The 25,727-nt window shown below is 41.4% G+C and overlaps 1 protein-coding gene across 2 annotated transcripts in view; it reads right to left on the bottom strand.

Annotated features, from left to right (window-relative positions):
* The window catches only part of vldlr (very low density lipoprotein receptor), a 50,631-nt gene extending 29,252 nt beyond the window's left edge, over positions 1 to 21,379 (bottom strand). For both annotated transcript variants that reach the window (XM_069706234.1, XM_069706243.1), the window contains exons 1-4: positions 20,857 to 21,379; positions 13,071 to 13,190; positions 8,855 to 8,977; positions 2,480 to 2,602 (exon numbers count right to left, since the gene is read on the bottom strand). In XM_069706234.1, coding sequence (XP_069562335.1) covers positions 2,480 to 2,602; positions 8,855 to 8,977; positions 13,071 to 13,190; positions 20,857 to 20,929 — 439 coding nt within the window. In that variant the 5' untranslated portion in view covers positions 20,930 to 21,379. The remainder of the gene's footprint in view (positions 1 to 2,479; positions 2,603 to 8,854; positions 8,978 to 13,070; positions 13,191 to 20,856) is intronic.
* Between the last annotated feature and the right edge of the window lie 4,348 nt (positions 21,380 to 25,727).

The following is a 25,727-nucleotide window of genomic DNA, read 5'->3' as shown; positions in this document are numbered from 1 at the left end:
TCTTCGCCAACCGACTTCCATCAACAACCTCGCTAAATGCCAACGTGGCTGAAACGGAGCAAATCTCAGAACCAGAGCCTGAACGCTGAAGTTCTCCTGAGTGGACGGTGGTACAGCAGAACATTAAGTGCAGTTTTGTCACCAAAATGCATCTTGTGTGTCCTTGAGGTCTGTCAGATGTGTCTCTGTTGCAGCATACAGCATATTGGCAGCTGTACATGTATGAAATATGTGACACCACGGGCCACCATGTTTTCTAGTGTCCACTTATTTTGCCCAGTGTGAACATTCAGCGGCGTATCGCTGCACTTTACAAATAATTGTCACACCAGATATAATGACTATTACTGGACCGTGTTTGTGCTTCTCCGCTTTCCCTAATGAACCTCGGTGTTGGTGAAGGGGAGGCGGTGGAGGCACTTGAGGGATGAGAGAACGACGCTCTGATCTGATTTACGCGGCGCTGTCGCAGCTCGCTGCTTAAACACGTGCGTCACACCACGCTGCAGTAAATCATCTTGGCACACAGTTCAAGGACCACGGGGGGTGCAGACCTAATGTAAACAAACGATTAAGGAGTACCTCCTTGTTCTCAGCAGCTGATTGGACTGAACGGCCTTTTCAGCCCGAGTAGATGGTTTAAACGAGTCACGACTGCCGCTACACGCAGTGATGCACACACTTCGTCCGCATTATCGGTACGAGTGCCGATACGCGCATTCATTCAAATTCTCCACCATTTATCATTTGTTAACTGACTCAGTTTGTTCTGCTGGTAATGTTGTGCTCAACTTAAAACTACAGGGTTGTTTTTTTTGTTTTCCCCTTCATTAAAATGTACCAGCATGCTTCAGGCTGCTTTGCCGTCAGCTCCAGTTATCTATGCATGTCCAGGCAGAGCTGTTGGTGCGTTTATGTTGCACAGTGTTTGTGACAAACAGCGGAAGGATGAGAAGTAATTGATACAGGCAATTATTCCATACTTTAATAAGTACAGGAAAGCAGCTGTTGCACATAATAAACGGTACTTAAATCAGCAGTGCTCAGAGCACTTGAGAAAAAAATTGCATTGTCGAGCCTGTAAGAGGCACAAAAGTCTTCATTTCATTTATACAATAGTTGTCCTCCCTTTCACAACCGTATTGAGGCAGGAGAGCAAACAGCACAGCTGCAGCCTTCAGAATGATCTCATCTGACACTCATTGAGTCCAGGACAGGATTTTTGCAGCTCTCAGCAGCCCTTAATCCCTGCAGCTAATAGACAGGTCAATTGTTTAGCAGTGTTTTCAGCCAATCCATGTGAACTCGAGGCCAGGAAGTATCTCGTGACCACACAAACATGATATTGGGCATTTGCCTTCAAGTGCTCATCAATCAATGGCACACAATCATGATCTGGACAAATGAGAAGGCCACTGCTCGACCAGTCGATAATGACATAAACCAGCTGTCCTTGAAGGCAGCCTGGAGATACTTTAAAACCCCGAATACTGATATGACAAAATACTGAAAGATATTTCATTATTAACTGAAATTACATACAATTCGAACAAAACAAGTGTTATGAAATTGGATGTTAGCAGAAACGTAACATTATGCCTTCAAATAGCAAAAACTAAACAGAAACGAGCTCCATTTTTAAGTTTGTACAGTAAACAGCAGTTAGTCAGTGAGATTCAGATACGTGAGGATTTAAGGATTTAGGGGTGCAGGACCACTGCTGCTCTCCCAGGATCACTACCATGATCAGCTGCAGAGCTTCTAATTACTTCCTCCACACTGTCGGCAGATTCAACGACTTTTTGGCCTTAAACGTCAGCATCGACTTTTGCCCATTAATAAATTAGTTCTTGGCTTTTATTGCACTTTTATTTCATAATGAGTCGAGCCGTTTGGCCCAGCTGCTTCACCCGGTGTGCAGAACTCCATTAAGTGGAGGTGGAGCTCTCCGGTGTAAAACAAGAGGACCGCAGATGGGAAGGAGCACGAATGTCAATCAATCTTGCACAGAGCTGAAACCCTGTAGAACACAGCGGCTTTCAGCCACGCTTTTGCAGTCGTGTCATACAGGTACCTGCTTATCAGTACGACGTCTTTAAGTCAACAGGATGGATTATTGCCATTATCGTGATATGAATTTATTTTTCTAGCACATTAAAAATGATACCAATATTATTGTGACTGATACGATCGTTGGACCGTTTGTGAAGGTGAAAGTTCAGCCTGGTCTTCAGGTGCTCTGATATACACAGCTTCAGTAAATGTTCTGCAGATCCAACAAGAGGTCAATCAGGAGGAAAGAAAGACGTGCCGCCGGGGATTCAAACTGAACCTTTCCCCTTCATACTTTCTCTTCTATATGCAGAAATAATGTTTGAGTTCAGGCATTGATTGATTTTAAGGGTTAACAACTTGCTGGTGGATGCTGCAAGCAAACGATGCTGAAGCAAACATGTGGACAAATAAGACTTCCACTTACCACAGTTGACCTCGTCCTCTCCGTTGTCGCAGTCCTTCTCTCCGTCACACTTCCAGAAGATGGGGATACACTGGGTGGAGCCGGCGCCGCAGCTGAACTCGTTCACACGGCATGTCCTCATGTCTGCAAACAAAAACGCACCGTTAGCCGTTTGGTGGAGTTTTATTTATTTTTTTCCGATTAAAACAAAATCTTGTGGTGCGCTGGACAAAACAAAATCAACAGAAAGAGAAATGTAATTTTCTTGTCACACTATGTGGACTTTACGTTTGAGGCATTACTCAGGCAAAAGGAAAGATTCATTACACGGTTCGTTGGGTTCTCTCCTCTAATTGCCTGAGAAGATGTAAGACGTGGCAGGTTAGTGGAGGAAGAAGGGTTAATTCTCTATTGCTACATAACACAGGATGTTCCCAGCGAAACAAAAAAACAAAGTCTTTGGCAGGAATTATTCACTCAAATTCACATTAAAATTAGTCTCTGCCGTGTCCTTTTGTGTCAGTGAACCATTTAAGTCTAACGGAGTTTAAAACACCAAGTTCAGCGTATCAGTCAGAAAACAAATGCAGCTGACTTGTACTTCAGTTTAAAATTCAAGCTTTTAGTTGTCATTACCATTTCCACCAAAGTAAAACTTGTTTTCACATGTTTTTCAACTACAAATATCAGACACAAGCCTGCTACACTCAATTACAAATGCCTCATAATATATATATACACACATATATATATATATATATCTATATATATATATATATATATATATAGATATATCTATATATCTATATATATATATATATTTCGATCCATCATTATGATGTTTAGTGTTATAACAGGGGAAACGCACACAGGACAACCAAATCTGATTTCTGTAACAATGTTGTTCTTTCAAAATGAAAATGCAAGTAGGTTTCCTGCTGACATTTGAGCAGCATTAGTTCCAGTCGATATCAATTTCAATAACTTGTCCACATCTGTCCTGTAATAATGTAAATCAACATTGTTTGTTTCTTCATGTTCTGACTTTCATTTCAGCAAAATGTTATTATTGTCCTTAACGCTATTTTGAGTATTTTTGGAGCAGTTGGTAAACTAGTCCTTTAAAAAACCCTGACAGTTGAAAAGATAAATCCATAAAGGATGGAGCTCAGACACTTTATTTGAGACGAGTACACGGTAGATTCTTTTTACTTCTCTTCTGAAACATATTTCATTGGTTCCTTTTATTCTTAGTCTTATTTGCTTGTTAATTCAAAAGGCAGCAACTGACAGAAAGGTATATCTTATAAGGACATAATATTGGGTTAAGATCAGGTTAAGATCCTCCTGCATTATTAGGAACCACTTGTCCCACTCGGCATACATCTTCAGCCAACAGCACTTGTTTCCATACAAATAGCAGCTCCAAGATGTGGTTTGCCTCTTATCTGTGCGATCCTCTGCTGTGGAGGCAGATAACAAGCAGCGCAGTAAAACTGCCTGTGTGGTGATAAGAGCTGCTCAGTGGAGCAGTAGATGACAGTGAATTGAAAAGTGGCTCCTACAGATGTGTGAATTATTGACTGTGAGAATTGTAGTTTTGCTGATAAGGCAGGGGAAGATATGCTGCCGCATTTCTGAATCCAGTTCGGCGTTTTAGTCTCTCGACAACCAACTCAAAGTACAATAACACGCACTGGTTTCCCTGTAGAAGTCTTATGGTGCCAGTTTCCTGCACTGATAATGTTACAGATGCAGCAAGAACATTTTACTGTGACGCAACTATGTGAAGCTGTGTAAACTGAACCCAGATGGTGAACTTAAACCCAGACAGAGACTGCACTACTGACAGATTTCCTGGTTATGTTCTTACTAATCACTCAGACTGAAGATTACTTCCTTACTAGAAAGCAAAAAAACAACAACAGACAAATACAACAACAGTACAAGACACACACACACACACACAGAGAGAGAGAGAGAGAGAGAGAGACACACACACAGAGAGAGAGAGACAGAGAGACACACACACACACACACACACACACACAGAGAGAGAGAGAGAGAGACACACACACACACACACAGAGAGAGAGACACACACACACACACACTGCTGCAAAGTCATGCGTAACAGCTGGTCAAACAGCACAGTGATATAATAGTTATAGTAGCTTGGCTGACCGGCACGTACACACAAACGTTTGCGTCTCTCTTCGTGCGGCCACATACTGCAGATGACATATTGCATCTACTTGCCCTTTAACCATCACAACTAATAACCCAAACTTAGCTCTGAGCTTAACTCTCAGATCAAGTCTTAACCCTCAACGTTGCCATTCAAAGTTGTTGGGACCCTAAATGTCCTTCACAACAGGGTTTGAGCCAAAAATGCTCCACATAAATATAGAAAGACACGCGCACACATCAAACAGGAGCGCCGTTCAGGACCTTTCGTTGACCAACTCACTTTTTCAACTGGGAACATGAACTCCACTGATGTCAGAAAGCTTTCAGACAGTCACATTTTCAGCAGGTAACTTCAGTAATGTAGAATTTGTGGCATGGAACATTCCACCAGACATAAATGTAAAAGGGGACTAAGAAAATTGTAATTGTATTTACATCGTGGATATTTTAGCATTATTTTGATATAACCAGAAAATTTCAGTTATAGTTTAGGAACGGTGAAACGCTACCGTTCATTCATACCACCTGTGAAGTCACATTGTGCAATCAAAGGCTTAACTGACCGAGTAGCAGCGTAGGTAGTCGGGCAAGACTTGCGTGACGAAGGGTGCGTCACCAATAGACTGAATATAAAAGTGCTCGTAGCTTCCAGCGGCAAAAAAAATTAGGCCAATGCAGAAGTGCCTTAAACTGCAATACCACTAGAGGTTGGCTCCAAAAAGCTAGTTTCCACAGACCGACATTCAATTCCTCTCATAAAATTCTCAGTCAATAAACATATTCCACAAGTTTTCTGTACGCCATTGGCTAAATTCACTCATCCAGATTAGTGTCCATCTGAAAATAAGGCTGTCATTTCTTCTTTTCTTTTTTTTAAGGGGGGGGCTGTTTGATTGACAGGCCTGTGGTACAGTCAGGTTACAGCTATCGGTGGGCGGGACGCAGCATCAGTAAGTGTGCAATCAGATGGGGTCAGATCCCAGCTCACCCGAATATAGTCGCTACCGGCTCCAAACTAGCAAGATGGCGCTGGCCAAATTCCGAACGCGAGGCTTCATAACGAACGTTCGCAAACCAAACGGGTGACGTCACTGTTGGTTGCAGTTTTGTATCACCCAAAGAAGTTTCTCTATAACATTTAGAGCCAACACGTACCAGGATGACCAATAAACAGAAAACTATTCTACAACTGCATTTTCTACTTGATTGTCTATACAGGCTCATCCAAAAAACGGCTTCTTTTTTTCCCCTCTTGCACCGTACCCTTTTTATTTTCTCTTTCTAACTCTGCAGAAACTGAGCGCCCGCGGCAACACCAAACAGCCAACCGGCTTCTAACAATTCTGGTGCTTCAACGACTCCCAAACGGGCAGCACTCCTGCTTTGGCAGAGCGCACAACATCAACTCCCTCCGAGGGTGCAGGATTGGTTCGCCCTGACGGCGCGATGTAGTGTCGTTTTCTTTTCCGCCAGCGGTACCGATTTTTTTTTTGTATCGGTTTCAGGTTTGTGCAGTCAAGCTGCTGTGTTGACAGGAAAAGGAAAAAAACAAAAAAAAAACACACCTGCTCAGTGGAAAAACTGAAATACAACCCCCGTCATGCATACCTGGAACTCTCTGCTGCTCCAACAAATAGCGCTCCACAAACACAGAGAAATGAAGTAGAGATAACTCTGCATCTACTTTACATTCAGTGTTTGGCTCAAGAATTGGTTGCATTATTTCTGTATTTGCTGTTGTTGTTGTTTTTTCCCCCACCCCATCCTCTCCTTTTTACTTCAAAGTCATATTAGATTTCACGCAATGAAACTTTGTTGGTGCCTTCTCAAAAATACACCCACGTTCTCATCTCTGTACTTATCTGCTCACGGTACTTAGGAGTCCTGTGGTGCAGCAGCAGAGCAATATTTAGCCAATTTTGCATTGTAGACCGTTTCATTTACTCACTTCACAAAAAAAGTGTGATTTTGGTTTTGTTTTTGTCCAGCAGTATTTTGTATTCTATTTTACATTATCCAAATACTTTTCTTAGTCTTATTTCCTGGGGATATTAACAGTAATGCAGCTCAGCTATGTATATACAGTACGTGTCATTTGTAAAGTGAAATGCCCAATGAAGTCTGTTGTGCTTTTAACTCATTCTTCCGACATAAAAAGTTGTGCAAACATCACTTTTCATTAGCAAATAGAAAGCAGTTATTTTGTTTCGATTTCCAATTGCTTGTGAACTCATTCAGCGAATGAGGATTTTCTGTATATGCAGCACCAGCACACAGTAAAGCTTCAGCTGCTGAGTTTTTCCTCGTACTGCTACAATATGAAACAAATTGGTGCAAATTATTGGAATCTGCTAGCATCCTTTTACCTCGCTGTTTTGGGGGAAAAGTGTTTTCTGTACTACACGTCTATTTCTTCATAAGCTTTCAGGGAAGATGTCAAGAGACGCCGCAATCATCAAACGGGTATTTGGTGAAGTGTCATTATCTTCCTATTGAGGTTTCATCTCTGTTCTCAAGGAGACGCCAAAGTCCATTTTCTCGTCATTGCAGCAAAGTGGGGACGACAAGAGAATCTCATTAAAAAGTGAGGATATCATAAACACTTCCTGTCGTTGCTCATCTCTTTGGTTCCAACGAGCACCTCGGTGAGACCCGAACATCCCAGTTAGGCCATTTACATTACATTTACAGCAGCTTCCCTTAGTTCCATTTAAACAACTTATTTATTTGACGGCGCTGCTCCCGGGGGATTTCCCCCTCACTGCTTTTAATGCTTCACCGAATTTCTGCAGCAGCGCGAGAATCTGCTCGGAACAGCAGGACGTCTCTACCGTGCACTCCGATTGTCAAAAGTGCTTTTTGTAAAACTCGGCGACTGATCGCGCCGCAAACTCGAAGAGCAATCGGCCTGAAGTCAAACTGTTTTCAGCCGCATGGAACAAGTTTTCACCATTTATCGTCTTGAAGGTTAAAAAGGCCATTCGGAAATCTGACTTCAATAAATGCACTCCATTACAAGCAAAAGTCCTGCAGTCCAAACTTTACTTTCAGCAAAATATATGTCAAGTTCCAAGTTAGGCGTCGTCTTTTCAGGAATGCAGCCCGAACATTTGTTTTTAGCATTTTTACTGACTTCAAATCTGTCCAACATTACTATCCATGCCAGATTAATACAGTATCAATGTATTGATGGTCCACTATCCTTTTGTGGTGAATCCTTGACAAGCAATCCAAACATTTAAATTGGAGGAGATGTTTGCGTATGTCTATGTACTGCCAACTGTTTGTAAAAGTGATGACTTGTGTCCATAACAGAGCAAAGGACCACGTCTAAATTGTCACCTGCCACTATAAAACAATTACACTCAGATCTATAGGCTATATTTTACTAATATAACCTAAAAGGTTTTTAGGGAACTTTATTCTAGCCATTTTTTGCCTCGGCCTGGAACCGGTGCTCTTCACTGCAGTAAGTGTAATTAAGGCACATCGCACAGTCTGACCTCCTGCGGGACACCGTGACGAGCCCTGGTTTCATAATTTAATGTTCATCATGCTCCACCTTGTTGTTAATCTCTATTTAAGTGCTTTGTTGCTGTGCAAACCTCTGAATGATCCTCTTTCCTCAAAGTAATTTATAAATACCGAGAGCAGCTGACCTGAGTCCAGCTGCGTCTCTTGTGGCAGGCACAGCACGACCAAGAATCAATCACCATCAAAGGACTTTAGCGCTTACTGTGCATGTAATATCGAGGTTAATTACAAATTGGGACCAATTCATGGTTTCCACATGAGCGGATCACAGTGGACTCGTTACTGTACCGAGCAGCAACAACAACAACCACGGCTTGAAACTGAAGCCAGTCTGGAGGCGTCTTAAAACGCAGCAGTGCTGAGAGTCTCTGGCTCCAACAGACTCTCACTACGAAAGTATCAACTTCTCTCTCGGTAAAAAGTCAATATCTTCTTCCCACAAGTCATGATGATGACTGGTGGCCATTTTGAAAATAATTCCGCAACACTGGACAACAACGTTTGTGTCCAAACAACCATGATAGGTTGCCTTTTGACGCTAGATCAGAATCCATCTTTTAGAAATTTGCGGTCTCCAGCCATCAATACGTTCTGTGTGGAACTCCAAAAAAAAAACTAAAAAAAACTAAAAAGAATGAAAATGAGGTTCATCAGACAAAACCATCTACTTACGGCAGATTTCTAAGCTCTCGTCAGTCCCGTCTTCACAGTCTGGCTCCCCATCGCACTGCCACCGCTTCGGGACACACTGGCCGTTGTCACACACATAGTCCATCTCTGCACAGGTCTTTTTCACTGGAATATAGGGGAGAGACGAGGGCTGGAATCAGTATACAGGTTTCATGTTCTTTAATGAAACATTTCACATAAAATAAATAATTTACAGAAAGGAAACAATGAGGGCATCTTCAAGACAAATTCATGTTGATGGACTGCACAAAAAAAAACATTTGTCTAAAGGATGAACACATTTCTGATGCAGCAGAGCGGGTTCCAAACTCGAGTGTGGGAACCTCTGACTCGATGACACAGTGAAGTTATGGTGACAGGACGAGCTGCTGCTTCTCTCAAGCTCAGAGGTTCAAGACCGACAGCTTTTAAAGTGGCGAGCTTAAAACAGTGATGTGTGCCGACATCTCCGTTGACCACCCGTTGGTCATTTGGATACTACAACTATGGAACAGTTTACAAGCTCCCTGTACGAAACTGATGAGGCAGTCACCCAAAGTCTTTGTCTACAGCAAGACCCGTCGATTCTGTTTTTGAACAAGGACACAACCTTTTGTCTACTTTTTAAATATACAAGTTAGAGAGTGGTGAGTGAACATTATTCACCTATAGTTAGTTTCATAGATTGTAATGTAGTCCAGGAAAAAAAAAAAAAAAAAAAAAAAGGATTTTATGCAAAGTTAATAAATGATTCCTCGTGGTCTGAAGAGTAGAGAGAGCATTTCGATGATGTTAGAGATTTCCATGAAGCAAAACAAACCCGTCAACTCTCTCTACGTCCATGTATACTGAGGGCTCGGGGACACACTCCAGCTCTTCCCTCACTTTCTCTGACCAGCATACAAATATGTGCTTGAGAAACAGCAGACTCCAACTTGAGCCGTGACAGCAGCGAGTCACAGTGGGACTCATTATCAACCTCCTTTTTTTTTTTTTTTTATTAATTAAATTTGGACTCTCATCTTTCCCGCCTGTGTGCGCCTCAGCTTTGACCGGGCTGAAAGTTAAAACGGCTCTGATCTCCCAGTGACTGAATACCAGACGCAGCCTCGAATGAAACAAAATGTCAGCGCCTGTGCGAGGGGGCGACCGAGTGAGATAAATGACGGACTCCGTCTGTTTCACTCCATCAGCTCTTCACTGTCGCCGTTAGTCACCGATCTGCAACTGCTTTGATTGGCCGTCGATGCAAACTCGACATCCTCCGTGTTCACCTGTTGCCCTGATTCATTTAGTATCATGTATATTTCCACAGCACTGATTCCAGCAGCTCAAAACCAGGATTACATCATACTCACTCTGGTCTCACTTGCTCTTTAAGGAAAAACAAAGCAGTTAAAACTGGCTTTGATGTTAGCATTGAAAAATAATGAATAACCAATAAAACAAGACTTCCTGCAAGTGTTTCAAATTAAGAGTCATCCAGCTGATCAAAAAGATTCTTGTTAACATTTATTCTTAAAACAGCCACAAGAAATGTTGATTTTAAATCACACAACCGTTATGGAAATCTACATTTTACTAAAATCAGGATCCATGCCTTTATTTATCGGTTACCGTCTGCCAAGTACGCTGCAGAAAAACCAGATATGTGAGAAGTGAAAGGGGTCAGGGGTTTTTCTCCTGATATCACGAGGAGCACAATCAGCTGCTCTCCCTCCACATTTCCTTCACGTGGTCTTTGCTCCCTCCCTGCACTATCACATGGCCCAGATAGATGAAAGTATTGGACACAGAGTTGTATCCATATTTAGCTCTGCTCTATGTGCTACCTCCACATCACCAGGTCATCCCGTCCCATGGGATGCCGGGAAGGCTCCTGGTGGGACCAAGCTAACATGGTGGGTTCTGAAAGTCATATGAAATGTGTGTGTAAATGTGAGAGGTGAGGACACAACCTATTTCTGCCATCATGTCAGCGGGAACCTACAGACTGAGGTGACAAGAACTGTGCAGTATGCCGTGTTTAAATGCATTCATCAACATCTATATCAATTGTACAGTATGTTTAAAAAAAAATGCATTCAGCCAACTTTCATAATTGAGTCTTCTCTTTATTCAGGTCTCTGTGATTTGTATATATATATAAAAAAAATAATAATAATAAAAAAAAAATATTTGCTGGTTTGTACTATTCTGAAGGGAATTTTAAAAAAGGAAGAAGAAAGGCAGTTTTATCAGAAGTGTTTTAAATGTAATTCAGTGCGTTGAAGGCATACTTGAAATCTTCAGGGTCCAACTGAGCGCTCCTGAAGTGCAGCCGGTTAGAAGATAATAAAGTTAGCATGCTATCATTTGCTGGTGAGTGATCATTTGATAAGTTACATTTACTGATTACACCGTTAGAAATGTAGAATTTCTTGTATCCATTTTGCATGGAAACGAAAGGCAACGGTTGTTTTTGCAGCTCATCCAGCAACAAGCATGACTGAAAGCTGCTGTATTCCACAGGTTTTCTGCTCAGAGCGAGTTTAACTGACGGTCGTACAACAGCAAAAAAAAAAAAAAAAAAAAAACTGGTACAAATCTCAACAGTGTAGAAATGAATCTGGCACCCTGAGAGATGACCTTTTTTTTTAAAAAAAAGAAAAAAAAAGGTACAACTCAGACTCCAACTTCCAACTTCATTAACTGATTCTCACACTTTGGCTGGGAAAAAACAAAACAAAACTTAATTACAACTTGGATGGAGGTTCATCCATCCACTATCAGTCCATCAAAGACCACATTAACAGTCAGAAACAATACGTTTACAGCAAAGCAGAATTTCATTGGTAGCCGATCCGTACAGGAAGAACGTCACAGCCACATCCTGGCCAACATGGTTTGTCCATTTAGAGGTTGAATTGATTTGATTTTTCGATAAGGGTTATAAGACGACGTGTTATTTTTTTTCCTACGACAATACCAAAGCAACTGTCTGTCTCTCCAGATGTCGACTTTCCTACGCGGCGTGGCTTTCGGACCGGCCCACAGGTTTGCGCCGAGGAGAAATCTTTGAAATCGGGTCACAAATAGTTTTGATTTTGAGTTTGATTTTTAAAATGGCACATGAATTTTTCGAAACAGATGGGCGTTGTGGCTTTTAAATCAAACAGGAATAAACAGTACATTTGATGGGGATCATTTTCAAAATTGAAGTAATTACCCAAAATTACTGGCTTCCTTCAATAAAATTCCTCCACCAAAAATGTACTGTAAAAAGAGCCCTTATAAAGTCCTGTCATATCTCATCCACCCAAATCACTGGTTACTCTCCGGGGGAAACTACACATCACTGGAGTGTAGAACAAATTAACATGAGAAATACTACACGCACGCATGAAAACAGTTACATATAGACTATGAGTTCATAGTCTATATGTAACTGTATTTCTCATGTTAATTTGTTATGTTGTGGCTACATGGACCGACTAATGGAACGGTACCATTAGAAACTGTACTGGAGCCAAATCCCACCTGGTCTGCCACGCAGCCATTACTGTAAATTATACGAACGTTTGGAGCACCGATGAATATTTCCATCAGCAGGATGGATCGTGTGTGTGACTGAATCAAAGTAAACTACAGCGAGGGCGTTTATGGCATTGCAAGAGCTGTCATTTAGTTTAAAAATGTGGCTAAAGGGTATCTTTCTGGAGAACAATGAACTCGATGGTACAAAGGCATGTGATTTATCAAACTCTGGATAGAGACACGGTTTGCTGTTAGAATCAGTTCACTCTTGGTTTGATGTATTCATGAGATTCGTTGGCAACAACAAAAAAACACAACTAGCTTTAACCTTAGAAGAAAATAAATTGAACAGAAATGATGCATGTTGCTATCTGGTGGGGAAAAGAATAACCACGTTTCAGTTCAAATTTTTTTTTTTTTAAAAGGTCAGGTAACCTCAGTCTTTTGAAGCAGAGATTCTAAAGTATAAACTGTAATTACTGTGTTTAGGTGAGCAACAATTTGGAAACCATTTCCCTCTGATCATTCCCTCACTGACTATGTTGATTACCTAAAAACCAAACACATTCCTCGATTGTCATCTTTTTCCGTTTTAGTTTTCTTTGCCTGTTATTTGCGTTCCCAGAGGCCTCCCTCACCAGCAGCATGTGAGCGACACAGTTAAATGCTCCATGTGTGGCAGCAGTGCGTTTATTTTCCTCACCACACGAGTTCTCGTCGCTGCCGTCGGTGCAGTCCTCGTCTCCGTCGCACTGCCACACAGACGGGATGCAGCGGCCATTTCCACACTGGAACTGACTGGCTTCGCATTCCGTCTTGGTACCTGCAGATGAAGACAGACACGAAGGGCGTATGAAGAAAACTGAAGTGATTACAGTCCCGAATGGTTCTGTAATCATTATTTACTGCTTTGGAAGTAATCTTCCGTTTCCCTGCAGTGCAGTAACTTCGTACTAAACGGGACTAGACAGCAGAGCAGCTCCACGTGTTGGACTTCCACAGGAAGTTCACGTCTTCCACCCCCTCCAACAGCTCCTTTCACAACAACCAGATTTGAGAAGAAGGGTGAGACAGTTTTCTTCCAGCTGTAGTTGGGTGAGTTACTGCTCGTACCCGCCCGGCTGCATCTGTACAGCTGTTGACCCCGTAAACTGGAGGGGGAAAAAAAAGCCTTCATTTAATCACAATGTGTTGGAGCATTTACAGGCACATAGGCCTGAGCCAGTAAAGATGACGCAACGTCACATTTCTCACTTTTGATCTGATGAAATGATTACGCCAGCAGAAGAAAAATAACCAATTATTTAGTATATACGGGTTCCAAGAAATCAAAAAAGAAATTAAAATTTGGCCAAAGTGAAGGTCTTTGGGTTCTGAACTGTGTTTGGAGTAGACGCAAAACTAATTTCTGGCAACTCCCCTTAAACACAAGGAAAAAACAAACAAACAAACAAACAAAAAAGATTTTCGGTCTTTGTACGTAAAGTAGTTTTTTGCAATGCAGCGGGCGGTACAGTCCGTCACACTGGACGAGTTAAAGACTCTTAAAATAACAGTCTGACCTTGATGCTTGCTTTAGTCTGGACAGTGTGTCTAAAAATGGAGCACACAGCAACCACAGAGATCACAGTTACAGCTGTCAAGAGGTCAACTACTTTAGAATTATTATTATTATTTTTTTTTCTTTCTAAACTTCCCTCGTTTTAATTTTTTTGTTTTTTGTAAAATAGAAGATCCAAAGACTTGCAGGTATTTCAACCACAGTTCTATTCTAGTCCAGATGAAAACTGCATTCAGTCACTGAGCTACCGTTATGAAGGGAGTTGTTTTAAGTGGGTCAGCAGCTCCTCTGGAGACTGAAACACCGCACACTGATTTGATTCGAACCTGATGAGCTTCAGGCCTTTAACTGAAGCAGCAACACATGACTGAGACCCTGCATGAAAGGAATTGTGCCCAAGTTACAACATGGACAGCTTTACAGACTTGCACAGCTATGGCAGGTTGATATTATATTATCCAATACAAAGCTAATGTTTCGTATCAATTAAACGAGTTCAATATGCTGTTAATTGTTGACGTCAAAGGGGGTGGTCTTTGTTTAAGGCCGGGTGACCCACCTCTGACTTAAAAACACCACGGTCAACCCTGCACAGTCAAAAGTGAAGTATGGTTCACCATAAACTACCAGAACTTTTTTAAACCCACAATCACACCCGCTTAAAGCTTTCAATGAGCCGGCACTGAAGATGAGGAGTGAAGGGTTGTACTCTTTACCCTCATTTGTTACTGTAACTATTTGTGGCATTTTGTGTGTACAAACAATACAAACACCGTCTGTCTGAAAATGTGCATTCCCAAAATAGTAAATAAAAAATATTTTTTGTACTTCGAGATATAATCAGTTATAGGAAGTTGTGAAAAAAGAATTATAAATAATTGTTATCATTTATGGGCTAAATGATCAAACAATGATTATTCGCAACTGCATATCCTGTCAAATTACACTTCTTTTTATTGTTGATCATGTCTGTATTTTTCTCTTATTAGATCTGAAAGGTCGCTGTTGTCAATCCATCTATAGAGCTGCTGAACAGAAGTAGAGAGAGAGCGCAGACTCGCAGGAAAAGTCCTTGAAAAGTATTTCCTCTTTTGCCTCCTCGAACACAAGTCCATTCACTTCTCAGCACAGGAGGCAGATAAACAGCCTGCAGACCTCCATTCAACCAGGACGACACCAGCTGTAGTTTCATCAGTCAAGTTACAGGACGGAGTATGATGACCTTTCATTCAAATTACGTTTCCAACACGCTTTCCTCCGGTGTGCCGCCCGGGTATCTTACGCAATCCATTTTAGCATTTTATTTACCTGTGCGAGCGAATGACGGCATCCTCATTCAATGAGCTGGTGGACAACCACCTCTTGCTCCAGCCCTCCTGACGCGTTCGTTACTCTAGCACATCAAGTTCAACATATGGGGGCGATGTCTGTTCATTAGGAAATTAATCTTGACGGCTTTTACTGCACTTACAGTCACGTACTGGAGTAACGCCATGTTCATTTCACCTGTCTGTGCTCCACTGTCTGTGTGTGCGTGTGAAGAGAAAAACAGGCACGATCAACAATCTCCATCCCTGGATAAGGGATCCGTGTTACTTCATTGGTTCACCGAATGCTGAAACTTTCGCTCTCCATTTCACAACAAAAGCCATTGTTCCATGTTGGAAGCCCTCTAATGTATCAGTCCAGCTATATACTAGAGTTTGTCCTAGTCTTTCTTTTCTTTTTCTTGGGCGGGGGATGATTAACTTGCATTAAAACGCTTTATTTCACTTAAGCTGCAACCAGCGGCAACGTCACTCGTTGGTTTGTGAACGTCCGTTATGAAGCCTCGAGTTCAGAATTTGTCCGCCACCATCTTGCTAGTTCGGAGCGGTTTGGTCGAGCTGGGGGGCATTTTTTTTTAAGGCTTAATTTATTATTAATGACGGGATTATGTTCAGATGGACGGCCAGGACACTAATCTAGAAGAATGAATTTAGCGAATGACATACAGAACCCTTGTGGAGAGAAGTTGAATGGGAGTCTATGGAGCCGGAGGCTTTTTGGAGCCAACCTCTGGTGGCACCCGGTGGTATTACAGTTTAAGGCACTTCCGCATTGACCTCATTTTTCAGAGTCGGAAGCTACGAACACTTTTATAAACAGTCTGATTTCACTCTTAAGCTATTTTACCCCACACACAGGTTGCATGCACTGCACTAACCGAGCGGTTACTACAAGATCCTCTGTGCGCAGACTCAAAGCTCATGTTTACCCAGGGCCAGCATGTGAGGCATTTAGGGAACATCGTAAATTGTACAGTCCACAAACTGTTAGCATGCGAGGCATTTAGGGGAGTACAGGAGTACTGCGAGTTATAGGTACTAAAAAAAACAAAAAACAACAACTGGTTGCAGTGTTCCCCTCTAAACGCAGTCTCTGCAGTCACATCTAACACGCCAACTCTACTTACGACCATTAGTGAATGTGCAACATGTGGGAAAGCATTACCATTTAAAATGACAACAATCAAGAAATAATAGCTCACAGCATACCTACCTGCAATAACGTATAAGGCATAATTATTTCTCAATATGAAAGCCTCCTGTCCACACACCAGACTTTATGGCTACACACGGACTTGGATGTTGTCCAAGAAACTTGGCATTAATCCAACATGAGATATTGGCTACTAAACATATTTTAGAGTCAGGGGCATAAAGGCAATAAAATAACAAGATGTGATTTTTGATGAGCTGTTAAAATGCGACTCTGAACAACATATTTCCTGGGAAATATGGGCACGGTGCGTCAGGGCAGCACGGTGGTGCAGTGGTTAGCATTGTCGCCTCACAGCAAAAAGGTTCCGGGTTCGAATCCGGTCCTGGGCCTTTCAGTGCGGCGTTTGCATGTTCTCCCTGTGCTTGCGTGGGTTCTCTCCGGGTTCTCCGGCTTCCTCCCATCATCCAAAAACATGCACCTCAGGTCAGGTTACCTGGCGCCGCGCTAGTGGCAGCCTGCTGCAGCAGCTCCCCCCTGAGAGCCCCCCTGCTGTGGTGAAGAAATTTCCCTCGGGGATTAATAAAGTGAAATAAAAAAAATTAAAAGAGAGAAAATGGACAAATGCGTCAAGAAATTACATGCACGATACATCCATCTGTGATTGTGCAGCACTAACAACATTCCCGTTATGCCATCTACTTGAACCAAGAATAATTCAAGCTATTTATCAATGAACCGATGGATAAAATAGCAATAGAAGCTTATTTAACAGACCTACTCTTCTGGCAAATCATAACCTGCATGCAGTTCTTTAAACAAAACAGCACAACTTGCACATTGTCCAAATGGTGATCTACCAGTAGATGCAACATGTAGAATCTCAGTGGTGCAAAACTGTATTGTGGTTGACAGACAGGATGAACACACACATGTTCATCTCAGTGTTTGTCCCCTAAAAGTCTGCAGTTTTGTACACTAGTGCTAAATCTTGCAGATTGTACCATCATAAGCCGTTATGGTACAAATTCCATATAATCAATGCCCTGACTTTTAATGGCATTTTGTTTTTTACTTTAAAACTCCTTCCTCCAGTTGTAAAAGCATAAACTATAGAGTACAGGGAACATCTAATTTATGTAACAGCACATTAACATTTGAAGAATGGCTCGTTCATTGTAGGGATTGTACTTACTTCAAAAAACCCAAACTTTTGCATACAACTGTACATGAAGTAGATAATTCACAACAACAGTAAAAGCCCCGACTCATCATCAGCCTGACCTTTCGCTGACGCATATTTAATGCTGACGGAGGTAGACAGATGAAGATCATGTGCTGTAAAGTGAGACTCTGGTTTTAATTCAGATTCCATGCAGACCGACGTCAATTCAATTAAATTATATTCATGTAGCGCCAAATCACAACACAGGAAACTAGACATTACCTTATGACATTAATCTAGCTTTTGCTCTTTGGAAGCAGTTACTTCCCGTTAGTGAACTGGTTGAATGCCTAAAGCAGTCAGAAAAACGCATCTAAAAATACAAAATGGTTTGATGTCAATGAGATTCAGTAAACAAGGTAAAACATGCTAAATCAATAAGTATGAACCCGAGTTGCAGGGAGTGGTACGGTACATTCCAGCATTGCGTTTCTTTAAAAGGAGTGCATCCTCCAGGGTTACTCCTCCAGTGTCTACACAAAAACCCATTGACTTGCTGTCTGGAAAACTGCACACCGTGCACTTTGATCCAATCAGCACAGTAACAGACTTCAGTAGCAACCTCAAGCATACGAACCTGTGCAAACGTATTCTCCTTTTCCCAGCAGTGTCAAAATCAATTTTTAGCTGACGGTTAAATTGTGAACTTTACAGACTGTTCGCTGCTGACGCAGAATGAGGACTGAGGAAGCTTTCGCCACATTATCTTCTCAGAGTTAGAAGATGTCACTGCTCCTACTCCTTCAATTACCTCCTTTAGCTCTTTTGCATCAAATATTGCAATATTAGTTCACTGTGTAAATAGCAACCCCATAACACATTCTCCTGTGACTGCAGATTACCATGTGTAAAGTTAAAGCCTCAAAATAGTTTGGTGAATCCACTGCCACATAAACAGGTTTGTCTCCGTTACAGCAGCATGTTTTGGTGACTTCCAGCTTCTTCCTTTCTTGCACAGGATGCAGTTTGTCAAACAGCAGGAACAAGTGATTGTTGGAAATTGTGCTTTGTAATTTGATAAGTCATAATGACTCAAATTATTCTGACTATATTGTCAAAATATCACTATACCACTAATATTGTTATATTATGACTACACAATTACTGCATTTTTCAGACAGATTTTACTCCTAAAATTACCTGCGTTTCACCCACCCCCAATATTGACTCCACTAATTAGCATGCATATGTTTTTAAATGAAGAACATGTCGATATAAACTTTAAGGCCCAATTACCTTGACACAGTTATCAACTGTGAACATGAGCTTGAAATTGCAGATTGTTTTTCATGATAATCCATCACCTGCTGGTAATACTCCGCCCTTTTAAAACTACAGATCCAACAGGCATGGAACTGCAATGAAGCGTCTCCCTCCCAAAATAGTAGATCATTGTGTCCTATAAGGCTGCTGTCACACTGGAGGTCATGGTAATGCAATTTTCCCCAGTAACAGAAATGGTTGCAGTGCAGTGCACTACTCCTCCTCCTCCTCCTCCTCCTCCTCAAGAACCAAGCGCACCCCCACCTCCCATAGCTGAGGATCTGGGTCTACCACAGTATCACAGTAACCATGGAGGGGAAAAAAAATACATCCATTTTAATCAGGCCAGCGTTGCCGCTGCTGCTCTCGCCGTTGCCTAATTTGCGTGGCATCGCGTTCAAATAGGCTCATACAATCTCAATCTGTGTCTGCGTCCATGTGCGTTTCGGCTTGATTTGGAGTTGAGAAGGAGAAGAAGGTGGTGGTAGTGGTGGGTGTGTGCTATTCAGAGTGAGTGCCCATTACGAGCACTAGTTTTGATTCACCATTTCCCCCCCGAAGGCCATTTCCCACACCAGGTGGGAATTCAAGTCACAAAGCTCATTGCGTCACTCTTGTTTTCTAATTCAACATGCATCTAAAGTAGAGCAGAAATTATTAGTAAATAGATTTGTATAAATTATACCCATGTTAGGTACTTTTTTTTTTTAACCAGAAATGAACCGCCACAATTTCTGCAACCATCCCTGGCCCATAACTATAGTTACTACACATCACAGTCCTGCATATTTTACTCAAATAACACATAAAATCATTTGCGATAAGAATAAACTCACTGAACTGTAGCCAGTCTTTTTAAACACCTATAAAGATTAGAAAAGTACATTTAAGAGCAAAGTAACTAAACATATATATATATATATATTTCACAATTCAACCACCTCAAGAACAGCCTCTTCAAAAGCATAGTCAATATAAACCATGTGTTTTCCAATTAGCAATACAGACACAGCGTGACAGTTGAATCATGGCTGGGTATTCTGGCTTTTTATAGACCTACCAGTATTTTTTTTTTTTTTAGATGGTAATCCCATTACTGACATTTTCCGACAGCTCCATCCTTAATACAAACTGCTGAACAATTGCTTGTAATAATAACTTAACCTGGTCCTCTCGGCTCATAATGAGGCTTTCACTGAGAGTCCCTGCGCTCGTTAATTGGCCTTGGTCACTTCCCTTCCTCCTGCTACCCCAACCGGACGACGTGGCTGCTGTTAGGGCACTTTTCCACATGTTAATCCCCTGCATTTTATTTTTCACCTTGCCATCCCCCTCTGTCGGCTTCCACTTCAGGGATAAATACATGAGCAGCCTCGCTGGAGGTGGCAGAGGAGAGTCCACACAGTGGAAGTAAATGGAGAAATCGGGAACGAGGCAGAGACGCCAACACGACACAGAAGGGTTTTATTCTTAAGAGCTGGTGTTTTAAGGGTAAACGAACTGACAGCAGGGCCAACAGGCCATCAATGAGCAGCGACGAGCAGCTGCTGTAGCGAGACAACAAGCAACACAAACGGGCCTCTCCAGTTTTTCATTTTATATCCAGAAAGAGAGATACTGAGCTACAGCACCCAAGCTAAACCAATGACTAATTTAAAACAAGAATGTATTCCTCATAAATAAATGTAAAGCGCAAACAAAGCAGCAGATGTCTCGTTTAAACCTTCCTAAAAGATGCCATTTCGGGGCTTTCTTTGAGAAGAAGCGCAAGGTCGAGTAGCCCGAGGTCCAGCCAAGCGCGGTCATTTCTTCAAGGAGCAGCCGAGACAGGTGTAACAGCTCGGTCGACGTTAGCTCATCCGACCGAACACGGCGCGTGCTCCCCGGTGCTGGGACCCCAAACACGCGCACAAATACACAAAAGCGATCAAACACATGCACGGCGGACCGGAAACTTACCGTGGACGTTAATGCAGTGCCGGAGACACAGGAGCATCGGCAGCAGAAGGATCCCCGGTGTGGACGTGACCATCTCTGGCAGTGTAACGTACGGCTGCTAGCTGAGCGCTCGGGGGCTGCCTGCCTCCTCCTCCTCCTCCTCCTCCCTCCTCCTCCTGCCTGCTGCCTTGCTGGCTCGCGCTGGCCTGCCTGGTCTTTAATTCAGCTGGTTCACGCACAAACCACATACACACTCACACACACACACACACACACACACTAGCTCAGGACAGAACGACCCCTTTTAGCCGACGCCACCAACCGTGGTAGCGCGCGCCACAGAAGACTGTCCGGAGCGGTGCGAAAAACACGGAGACGGTCTCCGCGCAGACCACGCGCCTTTTGATCTCGTTCTACACCCGCGAGCCGCTCAGGCTCCCGTTGTGTGCTCTTAAGCGAAGATCCATTTCCTTAAATTGACGGTAACGAGCGGTCACGGGTTAGTTAGTGGCGCAACACAGATCCCGTAACAGCTGAGGAGGATTTTTGTGTTTTTTTTTTTTTTCCTCCTTCAGTACGTCTTTGGCACATTGTTAACCCTTCACTCCCCGCAGGAAATAATAATAAAAAAATTAATGATTTACATCTAGAGGGAAAAGGAAACGTAGTCTAAAGGACCATTTTAGGCAGTTTTATCTCTCAGAAAACATTGAAACAGCCCACATTTTAAGTGCACTACGTTTGATCCAGTTAATTTCTTTTCAGTTTTAGTTTTAGTTTGTGGGGAAATTAGTACTCATATCTTTTACTCAAGAAAAAGTATCAATACCACAATGAAATAACACTAAATTGCATTGCATTCAAAATCTTACTTAAGTAAAAGTAGGCTACATTAGTACTGTCAGCTAAATATAGGCTACTTAAAGTATCAAAGTAAAAGTACTCAATATGCAAAATGGCTCAGTTTCAAGTGTTGTATTTATCATATATATATCATTGGACTACTGCATTATTGACATGTACCATGTTGTCATGTTAAAACTAATTTCAACATGACAAGCTACTGTTGAAGTGTCTAAGCTATGTATATCAATGCGTATGTATATAGAAATTGATCATATATTTTAAGTAGCCTATAAAATATCGATCTTAAAATTTGCCAGTAACAAAAGCTATCAAATAAATATAGCGGAGTAGAAAGTAGCCTTCAATATAGACCTATCCCACTGAAATATAGTGGAGTGGAAGTACAGGCTAAAGTAGCATCAAAAGGAAGTACTTGAGTATATTCAAAGTATCTCATACTTGTACTTAAGTATACTAGTTGAGTTAATTTACTTAGTTGCTTTCTACCACTGGTTTTATTCTGATTTCACTAATATAACAGGAGTAGGTCTTGGGGCTTATGACTTCAAGGGCCCTTCATACAGAGCCTCTGTAGGAGGTATGCTTTGAAAAGCCACAGAGCTCAGGTAAAAGATGCAAAAGAAATACAAAACAGCCACGATGACATACAAGCTTACTCCAAAGACACAAAAAGATCCTAAAGAGCCACAAAAGAACTGCGCTGGCATGCCCAGAACCAAATTCACTGTGAATAAATAACCACAGCAGGAAACTGAAGGTGTAAATAATAATCCAGGCTACAAAACATCCACAAAAAGACAAACCAGCCTGGAAGAGATGTAAAACAATTACAGTGAGACACAAAAGTACCACAAATACACATTGAGTGACTCTAATACACACACAAGTGATCCTAATGAGACACAAAATGACCATGAAGAAAATAAATGTTTTCAAATGAACACCAAATAAATCCAAACAGAAGCAAAATGATCACAGAGATAAAACACCCTCAAAGAGACACAAAACATGATTTCAAAACAACCAAGAGATTTAAATGACAAAGTGACAAACACAAAATGACCCTGAACGGAAACAAAATGACTGTAAAGAGACGAAATGGCCTCAGATGCACAACAACTACAAAGATACAAAAACAAGAGACAAAATATGCCAAACATATACAGAAACACAAAACAACTACAAAGACATACAAAAAAACACAAAGACCGTCATCTCTTTCAGTCTGTGAAAAGAGGGTTGAAGGAGCGGTTTCGTAGCCCATTGATTCCTAATCTATCCACATTTGCCTTTAAACCACAAAAGGGAAGCTAATCAGTGCAATCACTTGGTTTTATGACTATTTGAATGAAGTCCGACTTTTCTGTCCTACAACACTTCAGTGAGCCCACCTTTTGCTAAATAGCGACCCCTTTGGCCAGATTATGCAATAACAGCATAATGGCAAAAACAATTTCAATACATTCCCTCGCCTACAGAGGCATTGATGACTGATAGCAGGATTTAAGCACATCCTTAATTACTTGGGAAACTAGTCTCTATATAAGTGGCAGTATTTTAAGATGTTTCTTGTACTGTATCTAAATAAGAAAAAACACAATTATCTTGACTCATCATTCAATATACGCCGCGAGATCAAATGTATTATCACCTTGGCAACTTCAGACTTAAAACACTCAGGAAGCACCATATGTTTAGTTTTGATTTGATTTGACTGCAAGTCATTTGGTGAGAGCAGATGTCTCGTTTCTCAAAATATGAATACCAACTTTTGGAACCAAACATTATCTGTTATGTTTTCTTCTGTCTGTCTGATGCTATTTCTCCCCATTTTGATCACTAGGCCTTTTGGAATTTCCAGAGGGCTGTGTGCTGCCAGGTTTTATAGGCTCTCGTAGTTCTTATCAGAGGACTGAACCTCATCTTCAGTGATGGCTGATGACTGCTGATACACCCCAAGGCTCATTCTGTCCCAGATTTTTTACATCCCCTGAATACACACTTATACACAGACACAGAGAGAGAGAGAGAGAAACCACTGTATAATTCTGTAAAAGGAAATGTCTCCTTCCGTCTCTGACTGATACTTGCTGTCATCTCCAAACATACACAGACTGATTGCAGATCTAAAGGATGGGAATCCAGTCTGTTATGAAATACAACTGTGGTGGAGTATCATTATTTGTAGGTTGAACCATCAGGGTCCTGTAAATTGAAGGTGTGTTTCTAAACGTGTAGCTTTCACAGAACAATAAGTACAGTTTTTATCTTCCAATAACAAAAAATGGTCCCAATATATCTGCAGGACTTATTGCATATTCCTGGAAACACTGTGTATTGCACTTTTTATTATGAGTACAATTCAGAACAGCGAAAGTCACTTTATTCTTCATTGTAACATCTGCAGGTTAACAATAAAGTGACCTGTTCCTGTCACACAGTCATCTGCCTGGAAGTCATGAGTCCATGTATTTCTTTGCTGCAGCCCTTCATACCTTTATTTTCATTTGGACCAATAGAGCAGTCTGAATTTTATTCTATTTTATTCAACAGGTTGTTTTTTTTACCAGGAACGTTTTTCAAGGGCGTCCTGGCTGAGACAGGCAGCAGCACAAATTAAGTCAAGATATAATATAATATAATATAATATAATATAATATAATATAATATAATATAATATAATATAATATAATATAAGCATGTAAATTAATATATAATATACACATATATGTAAGTTAATCAGAATTACACTACATAACATCCCAAGGAATAAAAGAGCAATACATGATAAATGAGAGGACTACATTCCTTATGCAACCTTGCAAAATTTAGAAAGCTGGTTCAACATTTTGGGAAATACATAAATAATTTTTCTTCTTGAGCGTTAGATGAGAAGATCAAATCCCTGGTTGTGTCTGTGTGCTAAGCTACATCCAGAAGAGGATTATTAGCTCAGCTTTGAGTAAAGACTCGACCAAAAGGGAAACTGTAATCTGTACATAAATATAAAGTTGTAGTTTAATGGGAAGTTATGTGTCGGAACTCTTTCTTGAACCAGCACGTGACTTCTTGCAGCCTTCATTGGTTGCCAGGAAACATCATTGAAAGGCTGTTAACTTTACACTGTGAAATATTTCTAATCAAACATGGCATATTTAGATGTAACTGCATAGTGTCGTCATGCACAAATCCCAAGATGAATGTTTACAGAACCAGATGGCTCCATTGAAACCATGACATGCATGTTAACCTGGGAATATGGCAGTTATCCAAGGTCAGTGTCAGATGAACCGGAGCAGTGATATTCCCAGAGGGAAAATGCACAAGGCAATTCTGTCTTCAGAAAAACCCTGGTTTGCATCTTCATGAAAAGAACCAATGCAATGTATAGGCTAAAAGGCTAAGACACATTCAATGTTGTCAATTTTGTGCATGCAGAGCTGCTGGGTCGGGAGAAATGTTCAGCAGAAGTTCAACAGCTTTGGTTATATAGCAGAAAGAAAAACAGCCGAGTTTCATCCGGAACAAAAAAGGGAAAAAAGACTGGAGGATCTCGGGTCGAGATGCTTCATAAAAATGGACCCTAGAAGGGTTTCAGTTTTAAAATTTTCATTTGATTGTGAAAAAGTATTACACCATATTGTGTGTTCAGGCGACATTGATAAAGCAGGGGGCTGCACACAGCCCACAGATATCAATACTTGCTCTAACCAAACAGCTTTATCCTCATCTCACCAGGAAGCTGCGGGAGCTCGCCACTGGCTGAAAGCAGATATTTAATCATGCCCAGATCTGGGCCAGGTTTCTGAAGATGCTTGTAGCCAAAGGGGGAGCATGTTTATCTCTCAGTGAGAAAGGAAAGCTGGGCGCACACTCTCTTTTGGATTTTGATTTTCTCATGTGAGCCCTCAGAGAAGGAGGCAGAGAAGGGAGAAGAGCTTTTGCCCTGATTTAATGTCACTCTGGAATTATTCATCTTCTCTAAAATGAGCTGCAAGCTTGTTTGCAATTGGAAATGCGTTATA

This window comes from Brachyistius frenatus, unplaced genomic scaffold (assembly GCF_029030835.1).
Source record: "Brachyistius frenatus isolate BFR_SWC_R1_liver_20210118 unplaced genomic scaffold, ASM2903083v1 Contig_3, whole genome shotgun sequence".
NCBI lineage: Eukaryota > Metazoa > Chordata > Actinopteri > Embiotocidae > Brachyistius > Brachyistius frenatus.
Note: the sequence above shows the minus strand (reverse complement) of the source record. Positions and strands in the feature narration are given on the sequence as shown.